This window comes from Eucalyptus grandis, chromosome 6 (assembly GCF_016545825.1).
Source record: "Eucalyptus grandis isolate ANBG69807.140 chromosome 6, ASM1654582v1, whole genome shotgun sequence".
Lineage (NCBI taxonomy): Eukaryota > Viridiplantae > Streptophyta > Magnoliopsida > Myrtales > Myrtaceae > Eucalyptus > Eucalyptus grandis.
In genome coordinates, this window is record NC_052617.1 from 54,246,327 (window position 1) to 54,267,631 (window position 21,305).

General features: G+C 38.5%; 1 protein-coding gene across 1 annotated transcript; it reads left to right on the top strand.

Moving 5' to 3' along the window:
- Positions 1-1,305: 1,305 nt before the first annotated feature.
- On the top strand, positions 1,306-21,077 carry LOC104429795 (wall-associated receptor kinase 5-like). The gene is made up of 6 exons (XM_039314699.1): positions 1,306-2,188; positions 2,283-2,456; positions 5,530-6,701; positions 6,791-6,883; positions 6,989-7,070; positions 20,893-21,077. Exons 1-6 carry the CDS (start codon positions 1,306-1,308, stop codon positions 21,075-21,077), a joined length of 2,589 nt encoding a protein of 862 aa, XP_039170633.1.
- Positions 21,078-21,305: the final 228 nt, after the last annotated feature.

The window sequence follows — 21,305 nt, forward strand, 5'->3', positions numbered from 1 at the left end:
TGGGTGGGTATTCATTCGGAACCGGGAACCAAACCGTTCAAACCAATTCCGAATTTTGGAAACTGGTTCCCGGACCCGTTTTCCGAGTTGGTCGGTCTGGTTTCCAAGTAGATCTAGTTTGGTTGTACACTCCTAGTTAGTATATTCTAGCCCAGAGGAAGGAAATAAAAATCTGCATGCAATGTTTGTTTCTTAATTTAAAAGTATATAATGGAATCTTATTTCAAAATCTTAATTTTGTAAGAAGTTGATATTTTACCTCTTTGAAGCTAGTTTATTAATTATTTTAAAGCTACCCGTTATGCTTTTTCAGAATGCATAAATACAGTCTAAAAATAGGAAAATACAATAATTCAGAGTATAAAACCCATCCACCTTGAAACACATTTCATGTATACAATCACCAGATCAAACCAGTCTCCTCTTTTTGAGTTTTCTTCTTTCTCATTCTCCTGTTTTGGGGTTGTGATCTCTCCTCATACGCTTACTACTATTTTTGCTTGACTTCTCAAGTCTTGGCAATGTGATGAAAGCAGCCTGCATCACTGATGTTCTCTATCAATAATGCAGTCAAAGTTGGCGGGCAATGACAAATCCTAATGACACGTTGTCGTACATGAGAAACTATTGAGGAGACCGACCAAGTTAACTTAGCATTTACCTGAAACTTTACGGATGACCCTCACTAAAGTTCTGAAAATCAATTTCAGGCTCCCAAAGTCTTTTTCACTTAGCAACGATCAGATCTCAGATCACATCTATGGCTTTATCCTGAACTAGAAGAAGTAATTTGGTTTGAGGATTATGTTTTCTATTTTGCAGAATTAGACGCCATGATTGTATAAAAATCGATAGGGAAAGGAGAAGATCAGACTTTTTCTTATTCCCACAGAGGGAGAGACATTTTGTTAAACTCTAGAACCGTATATTAATCTATCGGAAATTATTTGAAAAATAAGAACAGCTCATTTTGTGATGAGTATTCCAGTCTCCGCCTCAGAAAAGATTGTCTTCTCGATGGGTAGCGAAGAAAGATCCGAGAAAAGTATGTAAAATTTACATTACGAACTTTACGAAAGAGAAGTGCCCCACACCGCGGAAGATTTAGTCACACAAGGAACTGTCGTCTCACGCAAGCGGGTATGGCACGTCATGTTGACTCCCCAACTTAAATTTAAGACTTTAACTACAATTACTTGACCAAAAGAAAAACAACCCATCTTACTTCTCCTTATATATCCCCGAACCCATCAAATTAATTCATCGAAGCAACAAAACATTTTCAAGAGAGTTGAAGGAAGAACCATGGTCATCCACGAGCTCCTCTTGAAAGTTGTGGTGCTTGGGACCATCATATTGGGTCCATCCCACAATCACGTTGCAGGGGCTGCTGATTTAATGGCCAAGCTATGTCGAAGTACCTGCGGAAGCCTCTCAATTCCATACCCCTTTGGATTGAGCGACAGTGATCCCCACTGCCGCATCAATCGCCCATCATTTACTGTCTATTGTGATTACTCTACCAACCCTCCCACACCTTACATGAATGAAAAAGGTTCTAACATTAAAATACTCGACATTTCTATCAAGGATCAGGAGCTGCGAGTTAATGTTCCGGTCGGTCAAGATTGCTATTCCTCTTCTGGCTACGACAATTCCTCGAGACCGTGGTTCGCCCAACCTGAATTCCCCATATCCAGCACCAAGAACAAGTTCACTGCAGTCGGTTGCGACACGTCGGCTAAATTCAACGGCAGCAATGGGAAGTTCTCTTTCGGCTGTATGTCTTCGTGCAGTGACATTTCGGATGTCAGCGGTGGGCCGTGTTCTGGTATCGGTTGCTGTCAAACGAGCATCCCTAAGAACACCTTGGGTTACGAAATCTCTATTTGGAGCGATTTCAATCATGCCTTTGTCCTAAAATTCAATCCTTGCAGCTATGCCTTTGTTGCCGAAAATGACTTCTACAACTTCTCGGTTGATGATCTTTCACGGCTTAAATTTAATGAGTCTGCTCTAGTCCTCGACTGGGCGATAGGGGATCAAACATGCGAGGAGGCCAAGAAAACCACAAGCTACATGTGCACCAAGAACGCCAATTGCACCAATGCAGAAAACGGATCTGGTTACAAGTGCAATTGTTTAGAAGGTTACCAAGGCAATCCTTACCTCGAGAATGGCTGCCGTGGTACGTTGATAACATCAACATTCTTTGACTTGTCATTTGTATTTATATGATCAGAGAATTAGACACATTTAATATGTGTGTTTAACTTATGCAGATATTGATGAGTGTGCGTATCCAGAGAAGTACCCATGTGAGGGAAAGTGCAATAATATTGAGGGGAATTATACATGTTCATGCCCAAAGGGTTATCATAGCAATAGTAGAATGGGCGGTGGAGATGGACAAGGATGCACTGCTAATCCATCACATTTGATGAAGATTTTGGTTGGTAAGTTCTTTCATTTTATTCAGACTTCCTGACTTAAAAAAAAAAATACTTTTATCCTAGCTGATTTCGAGAATATATAATCTAACTTGTCTGTGGTGTTGGAAAAATTTAACCATTCACATTTTCGACCGATTTATCTTCCACTGTTGCTTTAAAAAATCCAAAATGAAACTTTCTATATCCTTCTCACTGATGTTCTCTATGCAGAAGATAAACGAGATAATCTAATGCATTAAGTATATCATGTGTTACTAACTACATAACGATCGAGTTCTCTCAAAAAAAAAAAAATTCGGTCGAAAAGCTCTCTTAAAATTCAAAAGTAGATTAATTTCACTCTTGTCGATGTTTGAACTCTTCGAGCATCTTTTGACTGACCTTGGGCTTTGGGTAATTGAGAATACATCTTTTATCTATTAAGAACAAGTTGCGAATGTTGATATTGGTACGGTATGACTTGTAGTTGCGTCATCTCCATTACCGCTTATAGCGCGGAGTTGCAAGGTCGTGGATTGAATTAGTCAAAATACTGACCTGGAAAACCACACGTCACAAAATTGCCGTTTTCTATGTATGTATGTATGGATGTATGTATGTATGTATGTATGTATGTATAGAAGAATTGAAGCATCTCAATGATTTCGTCAGTAAGCTCTCTGTATCATATCGTATTTTAGTTATGAACTATTCTTCGTTCTTCCTGACTACATCTCTTGAATCTCAATCTTCATCCCATCTTTCCTCTATGAACAATCTTGCAGATAATCATTTTTTTAAAAATTTATTTGTGCTCAATTTTGCATTTTGTTCACAACCTCATAAAATAAAAATTTTCACATTCTACAACATTTTACCCTTGGTAAATACTGAAATATCTGTACCTCACAAAATAAAATAATGAAATTTATATCAACCACTTGATTAGAATTGTACATCAGTAAAAAAAAAATTGACGTTTTATAAAGTTTTCCCCTCATGACGTGATGTTGTAAATCTTTTGTATACTATCGTAATTGTAATTTCTGAAAATTCAGCATTTTTTTTTTTTACTATTTTTATACTATGTTGCACTCACCTATGATAAAATGTCATCAATGCCGTTGCAATATTTCAAAATCTAAAACATAATGCATTTAATGACATTCTTTGTACTTAATTACGATCAAACGTAATTAGTCTTTATAAAAATTGTAAATTAAAGGAAAACGTATCTTATGTTGGTGTGCTGGCGTTAAAAAAAAAAAAGGAATAGAAAGCCACGAAAAAAGGAAGATGAAAAATTGGAATGTGCTCTCGAACTGGCTAAATCTTTCCTCAAGCTGGCTATACAAAACTCGAGGTGGAGAGAGAGGACCGTCATCCTTGAGAGAATGACAAAACGCATCTAGAACTAAATCATGAAATATGTGATTATCTTCCCCTCCCTGCCCACAAGCTCCATCCATCACCGCCTCTGTTGCTCGTAGCTGCCACTTCTGGTGAAGTTAACACCGGGTGCCGCCGAAACGACCAACACCACCTCAAGTCTCTCTCTCTCCCTCTCCCTCTCCCTACGCGTGCGCCCGCATGCGTACCTTTAGAAAGTGGGGTGGCCCGGGCGGGAACTTGTGATTCGCGAAAACTGGTTGAGACGTATGCATAGGGATCGCTCTTTTTACCAATCCAAGTGGATATCCTTACTTCCTAATCCCAAATAAAATGAGTGAAAGCCCGTGATCAATGGATTTTGGGGGGCAGGGATGTGGTAAAATTCTTCTGCTCCACATCCAGGCTGGGGGACAAATGGATATGGCTCGCCCTCTTTTCCTCTTGTTCTTTCTTTAATCCCCCTAAAGACTTTCTAGCTTTAGTGTTCTTCCAATATTCTTTAACCGTGAAAATTTTATATAAAAAACACAACTTAATCCCGCACAACCTATAGGGATTGATCAAATCCTGACTAAAACTTACAAACTTGCCAATATAAAACACTAAGTTTGACAATTATCTCAAATCTGGAGCGTTCTTAGCTTGAAATATATACAAAATTTTAGCACGTTGATATTATCTCTTTATTACCTATGACACTTCTTTTACTCCTTCACTCTCTGTCGTTTCTATCTTCTTACAATAATAGTTAAATTTGCATATTTGCAATTGCAAGGGCGATGATGGGACAAAAAAAAAAAAAAAAAATGCTCCACATGAGGCATGAGGTGATTGATTGAGATGTGGATTTGCATGTATTTTTTTATCTTATTAGAGAGTCCCAATCCTTGTTTTTTTTTTTTTTTTTTTTTTGGGCTCCTAAAAGTCAAACCCGTTCCTTTTTCTCTATAGTATTGATTAGCATGTAAGAACTGATAGAATTGATTCAATGGCTATTTCGTCTTTCTTTTCTGTGTGACACAACTTACACAACTCTTTTAATCTCTTCACAAGCCATTTTTATCATGATATCATTTAGATAGCTAGTTGATTACTAGCGACATGACAACACCCATTGAAGGTGACGATACAAGTAAAGAGGAAGATATAAGCAACTTTCGCACCTAATATCAATCCATTTGAAAAATTTACTCATGGATACTAGTCCTTGCCATTTTCATGTCATCATAAGGGATCAAGCTGAATACAAAGAGGGACTTGTATTGAGTTATTTAAAATCATGCATAGTTCAACGAAAAAGTCTCTATAAACGTATGCTTTAGATGGCGTGAATTTGGTTGCGTAAGACCTAAGAAGCTGTAAGCAAGTATACTGTGGGACCATAGGAAAAGATAAGTATCCTTGCAGTTAGTTTAAGTTCATGCTTTTATGAATTCTTTCATGTCGAATTAAATCTGTTAAACTGATGACATTTTTTGTAGACCGAGACGATTGCGCTTTTCTTCCTTTTTTTTTAGATTAGCTTAAATATATCCATTATCCTATTTGCACTCAAATTGTCCCAAAACAGCGAGATTTTTCGAGGAAACCTCACAATATAATTCTACATAAATTTTGAATGCGTGGCCGATTTTACATGGTGCAATGATTTGTTGTGCAGATAATCATGTGACTAATTATTATGAAAAATCTGTGTTGTATACAGGTGTTGCTATGGGCATAATAGGGCTGCTTTTCAGCATAGGCTTTTTGTATTTTGGATACAAACAACGGAAGCTCATCAGGCTCAAAGAACAATATTTCAAGAAAAATGGTGGTTTGCTTTTGCAACAACAATTGCATGAACGTGATAGAACCACAAAAACTGCGAAAATCTTCAGTGTTGAAGAGCTAGAGAAGGCAACTGACAATTATGATGAGACCAGAATAGTTGGGCAAGGAGGTTACGGTACTGTTTACAAAGGGTTGTTGCCAGATAATATGGTAGTTGCCATTAAGAAGTCCAAGCTCATGGACCCTAGCCAAATCGAACAGTTCATCAATGAAGTCATTGTGCTTTCTCAAATTAATAATCGCAATGTGGTCAAGCTTTTGGGATGTTGTTTGGAAACCGAGGTGCCTTTATTGGTTTATGAGTACGTCAACAATGGAACTCTCTTCGACCATGTCCACAATACAAACAAATCATCGAAGCTATCTTGGGAGACCCGGTTGAGAATCGCTTTGGAAACTGCCGGAGTCCTCTCATACTTGCACTCCACAGCTTCCACTCCCATTATCCATCGAGATGTCAAGTCAGCAAACATCCTTTTGGATGATAATTACATTGCGAAAGTCTCCGACTTTGGAGCTTCAAGATTAGTCCCACTTGATCAAAAACAATTGTCGACTATGGTTCAGGGAACATTGGGATACTTGGACCCTGAATACTTCCACACAAGCCAATTGACAGAAAAGAGTGATGTTTATAGCTTTGGAGTTGTACTAGCTGAGCTATTGACAGGGAGGAAGGCGCTTTCTTTTGATCGACCGGAAGAAGAGCGGAGCTTGGCAACGTACTTTCTTTCATCATTGAAAAATGACAAATTGTTTCAAATTATTGAGGAAGATATTGCAAATGAAGGAAACAATGAGCAGGTGAGGGAAGTTGCTAATCTTGCTGAGAGATGCTTGAAATTAAAAGGTGAGGAGAGGCCAACCATGAAGGAAGTAGCAATTGAATTGGAGGGACTCAGAGCAATGGCTAAGCACCCATGGGCCACTAGTATTGATGTGAATCTAGAAGAGACGGTTCATTTACTTGGAGAGAAGCCCAATGTGTACATGGATAGTATTGCGATCACGAACACTGCATACACGGATAGCATGAAAAACCATGTCCTACCACTAGCTAGTAGTGTGAGATGACAATAATAGGTTATCGATATATGTTAGGCATGTGGTGTTGGATGTTGTGGTTGCACTAGGTCTCCATTGACTACACTGGTTCATCTGGTTCTTTCACGTTCAAACTTCATAGGAAGGAGCGTTTGGGTTGCTTCTTGTTCGTTAATAAGCGCGTAATTTATCTTTAATAAGTGTCTTTCTCCAAGCAGCATAATTTAGCTTTAGAAAGCTTTTGGATTCAAATCAGTGACATATTTCCTCCTACTGTTTGTTGGCAGAGCTTATCAGGGAGCTATATTGTCTTTGAGTGTACCGAAGTTAAAATGATATGGAAGTGCAGATTTCTGCTTGCTCAAGGATGTAGTGTGTCCAACTTGGATGATTTTTTTTTTCCTGGGCAATTCCATGATATTGCCTTACTAGTAATACGATGAAACTTTCACGTATTGATTAGACACGTTATAAATGTTCAACTCCATGCACCACCAACAAAAATGAATTTCACGTTTGACTTTTGCTCGTGTGTTACTCATTTATATAATCAATGGGGTACAGTCATGTTTGCCTTATTGAGTTACAGTTATGAACATCATCTCTATCTATTTTAGCCAAGTTTTTAGGTAGTTTTTGTCAATATTAATAATCAACCAATCAAAAACATTACCTGCAATTAGTAAGAGAGGAAAATAGGGAGCCAAACCCCTGGAGTGTCAAAACTTAGCACGGATGGACACTTAAATACCAAAAGTTAGGAAATATATACTTAAATATCAAAAGTTAGGAAATATATACTTAAATATCAAAATCAGAGCAAAATAGATAAGTTAAGTGTCAATTGTGAGAAAATCCAGCAAATGACGTGGACTTTTTCTGGCGAGACAAGTGCAAAATGATGTTGCTTTACACGCTGAAATGGCTAGATAAGCCAAAATGATGTCATTTTGCATTGGATTTGAATTTTAACATAAATATTAATTAAATTAGATTAAAAACTAAAATTTTATTTAAAAAAAAAAAAACATGAAGATTGCAAAAGGCGAGGGCTCAACCCTCATCGTTGCCTCCCACTATTGCTAAGAAGGGCCAACGATGGTGGGGGAAGGGTCAATTAGGGTCACCGGGCCTTATCCTCTAGCTAGTCAGTCAAGGTCAACGACCCCGGCTAGTCATCGACGATGGGGAGGTGATAGCGAGGGCTAAGCCCTCGCCTTCTGAATATGCATCTCCTCCCTTTTATCATCATCATCAATAATTTAATTTAATTAATATTTATGTTAAAATTCAAAAAGAGGCAAAAAAATGTATTTTTTTTTTTTTTTTACTCAGCTCTTCGGCGAGCTGCCTAAGTGAGTTATATTATTAAAAATTGTTACGTAAGATTTTCGGCCAAGGTCGCCAGACTTGACACTCAGGTGTCCCAATTTTCATAAATTTCGTGACACTTAAGTGTACATTTTGTAACTTTGGTATTTAAATGTCCCTCTGTACCAAGTTTTGACATTTGCACTGTACTTTTGTCAAGGAAAATAAAGTCCGATAGAGGTACGTGTTTCATAGGTGCGGTTCACTTACTTAAGGCTAAGGGGGGCTCTTTTCACCAGAAAAATAAAAGGGTGCTTTTTCTTGGGCATAAGACAACAAAAGTCAATCTGTTAAAAGCTAATCAATTTATGATGCATCAACTAGCATCGAATGCGGCCATTTGCCATATATAAACCGAGAAATAGTGTAGAGATCCGTCCAATTCTTTGCGATTATGGTGGCGTAGCATATATGTGGATATCGTAGAGTTATATCACATTAGAGCAAGTGCAACTGATTGGGTTGATCAACTGGTTGGTCATCTTGAATATCTTGTGTATCCGATAAAGGGAAGATATTGGTCAGTTATTCTTTTTACAATTGATTAATCGGAAATCCTAGAGACTATTCATTTTGCAATTGATTCTTTTTTTTTTTTTTTTTATGTCTATTGTCTTTGCCAAAGCTCGAATCAATTATCTGTTGATTTGACCAGTGCAGCAACAACCGTCACAATAATTTACCAACGTTTTATCTTACTTCTCTCTTTTTATTTATTTATTTATACGTTTTATCTTACTTCGGTTGGAGAAATACCAACATTTCTTCACACTTCCAGGATGAGCGACTGTCTTAATAATAAATAAACAATTATACTTGTGCTTACAAAGGCCTTAGAGTTTACTAATATTCATTCGAAATCACCAACCTTCATTTGATTGGCATACCAACATATGTCATATTGACACACCAAATTATGTGAAAGGCATCGACAGCTAGAAGAATAAATGTTGGTAGAATATTAAAGGAGATGATAATTTTGGAAGTACAAAGAAATGTTCATACTTCTCAAAACAAAGCAAAAGATAAAAAGTTGGTATGTGACTATCTTTAGTTGGTATCTTAATTCGATGAATGTCGGTACTTCAGTCAAATTGAGGGAAAAGCACACACAAAGTTCTAAATCTATTACATTGATACCAATTCAGTACTAAATCATTCAATTGGACCAATTTAGTCTTAAATCTTTTCACATTAGTACCAATTCAGTCCATCTGATCAATGTTGGACGGGGCACTAATGCGAACATTGGCCGTCTGGGCAATGCCGAGTGGCAATTTTTTAAATAATTTTTATTTATTATTATTTTTTATAATTTTTTTCTTTTTCGTTTTCATTTTTCTATTCTTCCTCCTTGGACATTCCCTATAGTGGCCAATGAGGCTCATGCAAGGCTCACCGGCCACTAGGTGAGGGGACACAAAGCCCTTGCCAACCACGGAGAGGGTAGCAGCCCTTGCTCGACCTTGCCAAGGTTGTAAGCAAGGTCACCTTTGCCAGTGGCAAGGCTAGGGCAAGGCTCAGATCTAGGCGAAGCTATCTTACTTGTGGCCTTTAGGCCTCGCCCGTGGCCTTGGGTAAGGCTAGGCGAGGGCTGCGACCCTCTCTAGTGGTCGGCAAGGTGTGACATCCTCGTTCCGACCTCAATTTTTAGAACAGAATTATATCAATAAACAATTTTCGGAGGAGATTATCTTGAGGATCGATAAACCGCGAAAGCATCGGAAAGGTCACTTTGGGGTGAAAATTGAATTTCTCATCGAAGGGATGTGGAAATTTGGAGAGTTGGGAATGGGCCACGAGCAAGGACTGAAGAGGGCCTAAGCCCACATTGTGTAACCTAATGGGCCCAAGCCCACGGAGCTAGGCCCAATTGAGCCCACGCCCACATTGGGCGGCCCATGGGCCACATGCCCAAGTGGAGTGGACAGCCTATGAGGGCTATGGGCTCTCCTAGCTCAATTAGGTCCATCATTTATAAATCTTTGCATTAATTGCTTTCAAGTGCGTGAATAGTGCATAAATAGTACACAATCTTGGTGATATGACCAAAATGTCCCTCCTTTTGACAAAGGAGAAAAGGGCAAAGTGGGAAATTGGACATAGAGGAGTGGCACAAGCTTATTGGGCGGCAATGGGGAGGAGTTGGAAGCCACCTAGCCTAGCCTAGCTAATCTAAGCCTAAACCTATCCACTCAAGTGTAGAATCCCCTTAATAATGGAAGGATTTTTGCTTCTTGAAGAAGCCATCTTGATTGAAGTGAGTCCAAGAGAAGTGATGAACATTTATGAGATTTGATCTCTCTCTCTCTCTCTCTCTCTCTCTCTCTCTCATCGCCGGCCACCCTCCTCCTCACTCTCACTTTCTCTCATTTTTTTCACCTGAATGTTTGAAATTCATCCTCTCTCCCTTTTTACCCTAACCGAAACCCTCATCCCCCTTTTCACTTCCATCTCAAGCTTGTTCTTCCATTTTCCTCTTGTTTTTCCCATTACGGCAACCGTCCTTTGTACCCCGATGCCACACCGCCCTCCGCACACCATTTCCTTCACCGTGGCCAAGCTTTAAAGATGAGAAGTCTGCTGTCCAGCCCTCACAGCAGCTCCCTCTCCCTTATTTCTTCTTCGGTTTGGTCCCCCCAGAAGCCCAAAGGCCACCACTGCCGCCATGCCACCGCAAGAGTGCCAACTTGCCACCAACCAGCAATCGCCCAGCTCCCCCACGCAATGTAGACGTGCAACCAGCAGCCGTAAGCTGCTATCCAGCCTTGCCACTCCTCCCTCGTCGCGTCTAGAAGCTTGGATTATGTTTGAGTGGCTTTCTAGCCCTTGATTAGGATTATCGTTGCACTTAAGGAGTAGTTTGGCGCTTGATTATGGTTAAATGGTGATTTATTAATGTGATAAGTGAATGTTGTGTGATAAGTGATCTTTGGGTTTAGATGGGCTATCGAACTTTTTACCGATAAGTTATCAAGTTTAAAGTGATAGGGTATCGAGCTTTAGACAATAAGTTATCAAGTAATGGACGATAAGCTATCATGTTCCGGGCAATAAGTTATCGGACTTTCAGCGATAGGTTATCGGATCTTTGAAGATAAGAGTTTTGATGATAGGTTATCATGTATAGGGCAATAAGCTATCGGGTTATGTTAAGTGAAGTGGATATGTTGTTATATTATGCCATAATAGGGTGATTGACTATTATGTGTAAAGGTGTTATATGGATTATGTGTGAATGCGTTATATGGATCATGTGTTATATATGTTATGCGGGTTATGTATGTGAAAGCTAGTATGAGCACCTAAAGGGGGTAAATAGGTGTAAAAACAAATTACTGAGATAAGTGTGTAGCACTAATCAATAATAGATTATGAAAAGGAAATTTGTCTCTTGTCAACTAAACGAGTTACGATCAAAGTAAAAGAGCGTAGGGAAGAGAATATGAACACAGAGTTTATAGTGATTCAGCTTAATCCAAGCCTACGTCCACTCTTCCGTACTGACAGCCCACTAGCTAGATTTCACTATGAACAAAAAAGTTGTTACAGTAAAATTCTTCTTTGATTCCATAGTGTAGAGACTCTACTACACTTCCTCAAGGTATCTCAAAGATATAGACTCTCTTTTGCGCACAAGATATCGCTCAACAGTTTAATTGACTAAGAACAAGAAGCTTCAGACTTTGGAATTCTTCTATCGTGCACCCACTCGAACAACAGGAACGTCTTCCTTATATACTCCTTTATGCCATCACACCCGTTGGCACTTACCAAATGAATTATTCCAATCTACCCGTTGGACAGAATCAATTAGGAAGATCTTCGAGCTATTTAAGGAACATGACGATAGCCCATCAATCCTGCTCACCCATACAATCAGGATCTAGGTTCCCATAAGTATAACCTTCCAAGTATACTTCGTCAATCAACGGATCCAAAATCCCTGAATCAATCTTGATTTGAATAATGGATTCCGACATGCTATATCCAGCCAAGAGATCTTCTTTAGACGACAGAATCAAATCCATAACGAAATACTTCATTTCGGATAAGCCTTCTTCAACAGTTTAGAAACTGTCAATGAGGATAGACTTTGAGTCTTGAGTCTGGCAGTCCGGAGGTTTTTAGACTTTGATGGAAGAGTCTGCAAGTCTTTAGACTAGACTGATGGAAACGTTTTGTCAACTTCAAAACACTCAAGGAAGTTTTCTCCAACAATCTCCCACTTTTTGATGGTGACAAAATTTTCCTGCAGATTTGGATAACTTTGACCTGCAAAACATTACTCAAGCAAATATGGATATCTCACAAAGATAAATGGCTTGGTAAAAATAACATTAGAATCTGCATCCACAGAAAGTAGGTTAGTTATGTAAATGAGCAAAGCCATGAGATATCAATAGTACTTAAGATACACAAACATTCAAACAGTCAAATCGAAATCCAGTTCAAATCCAAACAGTCAAACACAAAAGTCCAGTCAGTGAAACATAATCGACACAAAAGTTCAAAAAGTGAGTTCAAAGTTCAAAATCAAATCTGCACCACATCTCTCCCCCTTTTTGTCATCATTAAAAAGGTAGAGATGAAAAGAGAATAAAATTAAGATTGCTTGGGAACACGAACAAGTTGGAAATCTCCCATTGACTGGACAATCCCTTCCAGCTTTTTCAAATCCTCCTTCAGTTGTGCCACATCTTCACCCTTAGCATTTGCTTGAACTTGAAGAGCAAGGGCATGAATTTGATCATGCAAAGAAACTGAAGAGGTTTGACTTGCATTTTGCAAGTTCTGTACTTCGCATCCCATAGCATATATTTGACCTCGTATCTCCAAGAGAACATTAAGTATTCTACGAAAGTCTGCTAAATTATCAGTCTGAGTACTGGCTTCTGCACGATCAGACGGTGTATAGGCAGATGATGGCAAATCAGCATGGTCATGCAAATTGGGCGATGAAACATCATGTCCCTCCTCAGGAAATTGAGAGGCATAGATCTCCTTTGGATCTGGAGAACGACTTACTCCTTCACTTGTGGCAGGGAATGAGGACGTTCCTCTTTTCTCAGGATCTCCCCCTATTTCCATGCCTTCAGGTGGAGAAAAGTGTTCCTCATGCTCTACTTCTGCTTGATCTCCTTTCACCTCTTCTTCTTCTTCCTCAATTCTTTCCTCATTTGCATCTCTCTCCTCTGCTTCTTTCTCCAAATCTTCTCTCTCTCAAGTCCTTTGTTCTGTCTCATCCTTGTCTTTTTCCTATCTCTCTGTTGTTTCTGGAACATAACGACTCAAGTTCTTCAATGCCATCGCAGAAATGGTGATATCATCCTCATCCTCTTCATTCTCAATGATGAGAGCTCTTCTTTTCTTGGATTGAGCAACCATGAGCTCATTCCCTTTTCGCTTTGCCGTAGAAGAGACTAAATGAGTCTTGACAGGGGTTTTCACTTTGAACTGCTCCAAAGCTTTGTTGAGTTCCCTCAGACACATTTTAGAGACCATCTTCAGTCCCACCACCATTTGATCGCATGGTCAAACACAAAGAATCTGGGGAGGCTGAACGTTCAGATGTTTGAATAACTTGGTCACAAGAGCTACGTATGGAAGTTGACCCTTGTCCTTCACCATTGTTCTGTACATGTGGAACATAATAGTGTGTGGAAGAGAGAACTTTTTCCCAGCATTGATGGCATACATCAGCTTTGCCTCCAAGTTTGAAACGTCGGTCTTTGAAGTAGATTTTGGTCTTAGGGAGTTAATCACAATCTTGTGAAGCAAAATGTTGGTCGCATTCATCCTCAAATAGGAAATCTTCCCTTTCATTGTTCTATCCTGAACAAGCTCGATCATTGCACAAGCAACAGACACACTAATAGGTTGATATCTCCCTCTTTCAACCCTAATCACATCAGCCAATGTATTCATGTCAACCACATAGTCCTGATCTCAAACACTAAAAAAGAATCCATTCGCATCCAAGAAACTAAGATTCGAATAGAAATAAGTAGTAAGTTCAGCATGAGCTTCTGTAGTTTCAGAACAAAAATGTTCGAGTTGAAGAAGACTGAATCTTTCCCACAGATTGACATTCACAGAGTCAAGAAAATCAACATCCACACTTCTAGGGTTTATCACCCCACGCTTCAGCAACTTAGAGTTTAGTTGCTTGTGTTCCCCTCATCGAAACAAATCCGTCCTTTTGCTTCAGACTTTTGCTGCAACACCCATTCTAGGTTTAAACTGAATGTACATCCTATCATCGTCATTCCCATCTGGTTGACTTAGCCCTCCAACATGTGGATCGCTTGGGATATTTGCCAATGCCTTTTCCGCCAACCCAGCAGGGGCAATTCCCAATCGTTCCATTGTGCGTAAAAAGAAAGTTTCATTTCTATACCCTTTGTCTTTAAGAAATTCATCAATGTAGTTCAACGGAGTACCACTCCTCTTTAAAGCACAATAAAACTTATACGTAAAAGCGGGCTTATGAGTTCTTACAGGTTCTGCGTCTTCGATGATTTCTTCCTCTTCTCGATGGGCAACACCCTGAGGTCTAGATGGAGGAGATGAACGCTGCCGAGAATGTTGTGGGCTCTGCTGCTGTCTAGGAGATTCTTCTTCCTCGGTGAGATCAAAGTGCGTAGGCCCCTCACGCATTTGCTGTGGTCCCCTGCTTGCGATCCTTGAAGACTTTCTTTGAGACGACATCTTTCACAGTCTTTGAGAGATTCCAAGCTTGTTTCCCAAGAAAGATGTAAAATTTTCGAGGATTAAACAAGAGAAGAAGACAGAAATGGAAGATCTGTGCTCTCTTAGGGTTTTTTTTTTTTGTGAGTAAAACGAAGAAGAACCGACAAGTATATAAGGCGGTCGAAGTGAGGCATACGAAACGTCGTAAAAATGAAATATAAATATGCCTTTTAAAAATAACTACCTTTTCAAAAATTAGATAGCTGTCATTTCAAAAATAACTTCTTTTTCGAAAAGGAAGTATTGCACTAATCACGAAAATTGGGAAAATAACACCAATTAATTTTGGATAGATGATCGTACCTTTTCAAGATTTGATCCAAGACATAAGTTTCTAAAATAGAAATAACTTACAATCGTAGATCTTGATTATCTGAATCTGAGTGCCTTCAGACTTTTCAGTCCTAAGTCTGAACTTCTTCAGACTTTAAGATATTGAGTTTGGAATGAATAACTTCAAATTGATTTTTCTCCAAAGGCTTTGTAAATATATCCGCCAGTTGATTCTTTGAGTCAATAAACTAAATCAAAACTTCTCCATTTTGAACATGATCTCTAATGAAATGATGTCGAATCTCTATATGTTTTGCTCTTGAGTGAAGAATCGGATTCTTGGTGAGATTGATTGCGCTGGTGTTGTCACATTTGATTTCAGTGCATGAATCTTCAATTCCAAAGTCTCTTAATTGTTGTTTTATCCATAGAATTTGTGAACAACAACTTCCAAGAGCTACATACTCTGCTTCTGCTGTAGAAAGAGCTACTATACTTTGCTTCCTTGAAAACCAAGATATTGTCCTGCTTCCAAGTAGTTGACAAGTGCCCGAGGTGCTCTTTCTATCAACTCTGCATCTGGCTAGGTCTGCGTCTGAGTATCCAAGAATAGTAAAGTCTCCTTCTTTAGGATACTAGAGACCTAAAATTGAAGTTGAGCTTAAATGAGATTCTTTAGGGTCTGATTGAAATCTAGCACAACTACAAACACTAAACAAAATGTCAGGTCTAGAAGCAGTTAGATAAAGAAGTGAACCAATGATACTCCTGTATAGCTTCTGGTCAACTTTCTTTCCTCCTTCATCTTTGTCTAGCTTTAAAGAACTTGACATTGGTATATCAGTGTTTTTGCAATTTTCTAGTCCAAACTTTTTGACAAGTTCTTTAGCATATTTTTTATGATGAATAAAGATACCGTCCTCTAGTTGTTTCACTTGAAGCTCGAGAAAGAAGGTTAGTTCACCCATTATGCTCATTTCAAACTCATCCCGCATAGACTTAGATAATTTCTTGCACTGAGACTTTCATTAGAAGATCCAAAAAGAATATCATCAACATAAATTTGAACAAGTAGAAAACTTTTGCTTTCTCTTTTGATAAACAATGTAGTATCTACTTTACCTTTGACAAAACCATTATGAATTAAAAACTTACTTAGTATGTCGTACCAAGCTCGAGGTACTTGCTTTAAACCATATAAAGCCTTTTTCAGTCTGAATACAGAGTCTGGTTTTCTTGGGTCTTTAAAACCGGGTGGTTGTTCCACATAGACTTCCTCTTGGATAAATCCATTTAGGAAAGCACTTTTGACGTCCATTTGAAATAACCTGAAATTCTTATGACAAGCAAAAGCAAGTAATAATTTAATTGCTTCTAACCTTGCTTTGCGGTGCGTAAGTCTTATGATAGTCTATCCCTTCTTTTGCGTATATCCCTTGGCCATGAGTCTTGCTTTGTTTCTTACGACCTTTCCTTTCACGTTCATCTTGTTCCTGAAAACCCATTTAGCTCCAACGATAGATTTACCTTTCGGTTTAGGAGTCAATTCCCAGACATCATTAATGCTGAATTGCCTGAGTTCTTCTTGCATAGCTTTAATCCAACTTTCATCAGTTAAAGCTTCTTCTTGAATTGAGATTAGACATTGGGTTTCATCTGGTTTGACATCCAAGAGGTAGATATTTCTATGTCTTCGACCCGTGAAAGACTGGGAGGAGTTTTTACTAGTTCCCGAACATATTTCTTCTTGAAAGTTGATTTTGAAACCAGTATCGCACAGCTGACTAATACTTAGCAAATTGTAGTTGAGTCCTTCCACTAAGGAAACATTACTAATCGTGAGGCTTCCAATCTTTACAATTCCGTATCCCACAATTCTTCCTTTGCTGTTTCCTCCAAAAGAAACTTTTCCACCATTAACTTGAATAAGTTTTATGAAGCAATTTGAATCTCTTGTCATATGTCTTGAGCATCCACTATCCAGGTACCATTTAACCTTTTTTCTTGATAGTGACCTACATTTAGAAAAGAGACTCAAGCTTTCTTTGGTACCAATATTTTCTTGGGTCTATTGGTGTTAGTATAATATACAGTCTTTGCACATACCTTCTTAACAGGTTTCCAAACCATAGGACATTCTTTCTCAAAATGATCTGAGCTATTGCACTTAGAACATGTAAGGACACTACGACCTACTGGTTTTATAATAACTTTTTGGAAATGACTTTTGTAAGCAACTCTTGTAGGTCTTTGCTTAATTCTTTCCCCTACTTTAGGAAAATCAATTAGAGGAATGGTTTCAGTAGTCATTCCTAACCCTGATTTGTTGAAGTAAGGTCTTTGTGCTAAAAGAATTTTTTCAAGTTTCTCAGATCCTATTGAAAATCTTTTAGAAATACTTGAGATATCATTTTTCAAAAAAGCATTTTCTTTTGAAAGATTGTCTGCATTTTCTTTCAAAGTAGTAACACTTTGTCTAGACTTTTGACTTTTCTTTGAAACATTTTCCTGTTGTTTTAGTGTAGAATTTTCTCTTTTAAGTTCGGAAATCCTTTTGAGAGAAGTTTTGAGACTAAGACACAATTCATCAATGTATCTAGAGACTCTAGTAGGAATATTCAAATTACTTACCTCGAATTCACTATCTGAATCTGAGTCTGTCTCAGAGTTTGAATCTGAGTCTAATTGTGCCATGAGACAAATATTAGCATAATCATCATCACTTTCCTCACATTCTGTATCACTCCAAGTTTCTACTTTAAGCGCCTTTCAATATTTCTCAGCTTTTCCTTTCTTTTTCCTCGAAGGGGACGGTTGGGTTTGATGTGTCCCTTTTTCTTACATTCAAAGTAAACTACATCTTTATTAGATTCATCATCCTCAAGCGACTTAGACTGTTGCTTTTGAAAACTTTGTTTCTTTGGATTGAATCTTCTCCCCTTTCTGTTTAGCTTTCTGAATCTTCTTATCATGAGAGCAAGCTCTTCATCATCCATATCGTCTTCAAAATCTGTGACATCAGAATCATCATTAGATTTTAATGCAATGGATTTCTTACCTTTAGGATCTTCATCTTCATTGATTCGCTCCACTTCATAAGACTGAAGAGTCCCAACCAATTCATCAATAGAAAGTGGCATAATTCTTTGTGTCTCCCTTATTGAGGTCTTTATGTGATTCCAATCTTTTGAGAGTCCACGCGGTAGCTTGTTTACTTTCATGGGATCGAAATTGGTTGACCTTGATTTTCAAGACCATTTACGATTTCGTAAAACGACTAAACATGTTAGTGATAGATTCTCCTGATTTCACTTTGAATGCTTCGTATTGATTGAGCAGAATGTTGATTTTGGTTTCTTTCACTCGATCAGTTTCTTCATAGGTGATGTGTAATCTATCCCAAACTTCTTTAGTTGTAATGCACAATATAAGGAATAAATTGCTTTTGCATTAAGAGCTTATCTCTTGGTTATCTCTTCTTGAGTCATTTCACTAGACTCAACGGCTTCTTTTCCTCTTTCTGAGATAGGTGCAGCTTTAGGAATGATTCATTTGTCTACCACATCCCATTCTAGAGGATCCTTTGATCTTAGAAATGCCTTCATCTTGTTTTTCCATATGTTGTATTCCTTTCCATCAAAATAAGGCGGTGATGGTATTGCTTTGCCTTTCAACCGTCTGGAGCCAACATACTAGCCATGGATCTTTAACTCTGAAGTAAAACACTTCAACTTAAGTGAGTACACAAGCTCTGATACCAATTGTGAAAGTTAATATGAGCACCTAGAGAGGGGTGAATAGGTGTAAAAACAAATTTCCGAGATAAGTGTGCAGCACTAATCAATAATAGATTATGAAAAGGAAATTTGTCTCTTGTTAACTAAACGAGTTACGATCAAAGTAAAAGAGCGCAGGGAAGAGAATATAAACACAGAGTTTATAGTGGTTCGGCTTAATCCAAGCTTACATCCACTCTTCCGCACTAACAGCCCACTGGCTGGATTTCACTATGAACAAAAGAGTTGTTACAGTAAAGCTCTTCCTTGATTCCACAGTGTAGAGACTCTACTACACTTCCTCAAGGTCTCTCAAAGATATAGACTCTCTTTTGCATACAAGATTTCACTCAACAGTTTAATTGACTAAGAACAAGAAGGTTCAGATTTTGGAATTCTTCTATCGTGCATCCACTCGAACGACTGGAACGTCTTCCTTATATACTCCTTTATGTCATCACACTCGTTGGCACTTACCAAAGCAATTCTTCCAATCTACCCGTTGGACAGAATCAATTAAGAAGATCTTTGAGCTATTTAAGGAACATGACGATAGCCGATCAATCCTTTTGGCCCATACAATCAGGATTTAGGTTTCCATAAGTAGAATCTTCCAAGTATACTTCGTCAATCAACGGATCCAAAATCCCTCAATCAATCTTGATTTGAATAATGGATTTCGACATGCTATATCTAGCCAAGAGATCTTCTTTAGACGATAGAATCAAATCCTTAACGAAATACTTCGTTTCGGATAAGCCTTCTTCGACAGTTTAGAAACTGTCAATGAGAATAGACTTTGAGTCTTGAGTCTGGCAGTCTGGAGGTCTTCAGACTAGACTAATGGAAATGTTTTGTCAACTTCTAAACACTCAATGAAGTTTTCTCCAACAATGTACTATGTGTGGTATGTGTGACGTATGTCCTATACAAAGTGACGTTGTGAGATGGCATGTTATTAGAATATATCATGGTAGGGTGATGGGTTATATAAATAAAAGAAGAGTCATTAGTTAGCTTATGATGTCACGTGATAAATGATTTTGGCATATTATAATGACTTTACTCAATTTTGATAAGTAGTCTATATGTCATGGGTTTATGAATTGAATGGTGCAATTATATATATGACATAATATGATGCATGCGTGTGACATGATAGCATGTGGCAAGTGACGTTGCATATCACATGAGTATCACGTTGGTATACCCGTGTGATCACCTAAAGACCTTGATGCATTTTACGAGGGGTGTGAACTCGTCCTGATGCGTTTTACATGGGATGATGCCCGGTTTAGCTCAAATGCCCCCAAATCAACCAGATGCTATTCATGGATTGATTTCGGAACGAAACTCTTTACAAGAATGCAATCTCGATGCGTTTACGCAGGACGATGCCATGCTCGATGGGGCGAGATGAAATCCGGTTACACTGGATGATTGCGAACCCTTGGGTTGGTCTTAGGTCTTGAGTGGTTGTAATAATATGGACATATTTATATGGAAAGTTTATGAGATTCGTATATGTTCAGGTCTAGATTATTGCGTGGCACATGTGCACGATTTAACTATATTGCACATTTGTATGTTTTACTCAGGAGCATGGAAGATATGATGGAATTTGCCTATGTCTTTATATTGATGACCTTGAGTAATAAATCGACTTTTATGTGAATAGTTAAGGTAAAGCGAGAGGAGCCTTGCTATGTTTTGCCGTCACTAAATAGTTGCATGTGTAGGGTGCTTTTGAGGTGAATGGCTTTCCTATGTGAGATCTAGAAAGTTCACTCATTGAGTTTATCTCATGGTTGTTTGTTGAATGTGTATAGACCCTAAGAATGGCAGAAACTTTCTACTAGATCTAATTCGGCCTCCTTGTAAAGCATAGCTAAGAGGTGATAGAGTATCCAATTGGGGGACTGATGTGCATTGCATGTGCTACATCACGACCATCTAGGTGGACGAGGGTCTACCTAATTTAGTGGCTCACTGATTTGTGGCATGGTGCTTTTGGATAGGTAATGAGAGCCATGGTCCTATTCGTAGCTTTGATGGTGTGTCGGGTGTCGGGGGTTCAAGGGGAGGCATCAGCTTGGATGCCAAGGACAGGGACGTTTTTGATAGGGAAGTGTTTGACCTTGGGTTCGATCCCGAGTTGATCACCAAGCTGGAGCCATGGATTCTGAAGCCCATAAAGGGTTAAGTGGTATTAAAGTTGATAATACTTTTTGAACTGCCCTCGTAGTATTAGGGGTATAAGTGTACCTCGGGCCCCTTTTTTGTTGAAGGTTGTAGTAGTGCAGTCAAGCGTATCGGATGGGGTGAAGCCTGTTAGGATGAAGCTAGTTTGTTTAACTTATGAACATGACGTGTATGTGATATTGACTTATGATGCATATATATGAGTACATTTTTAACTATCTTTGTTTGG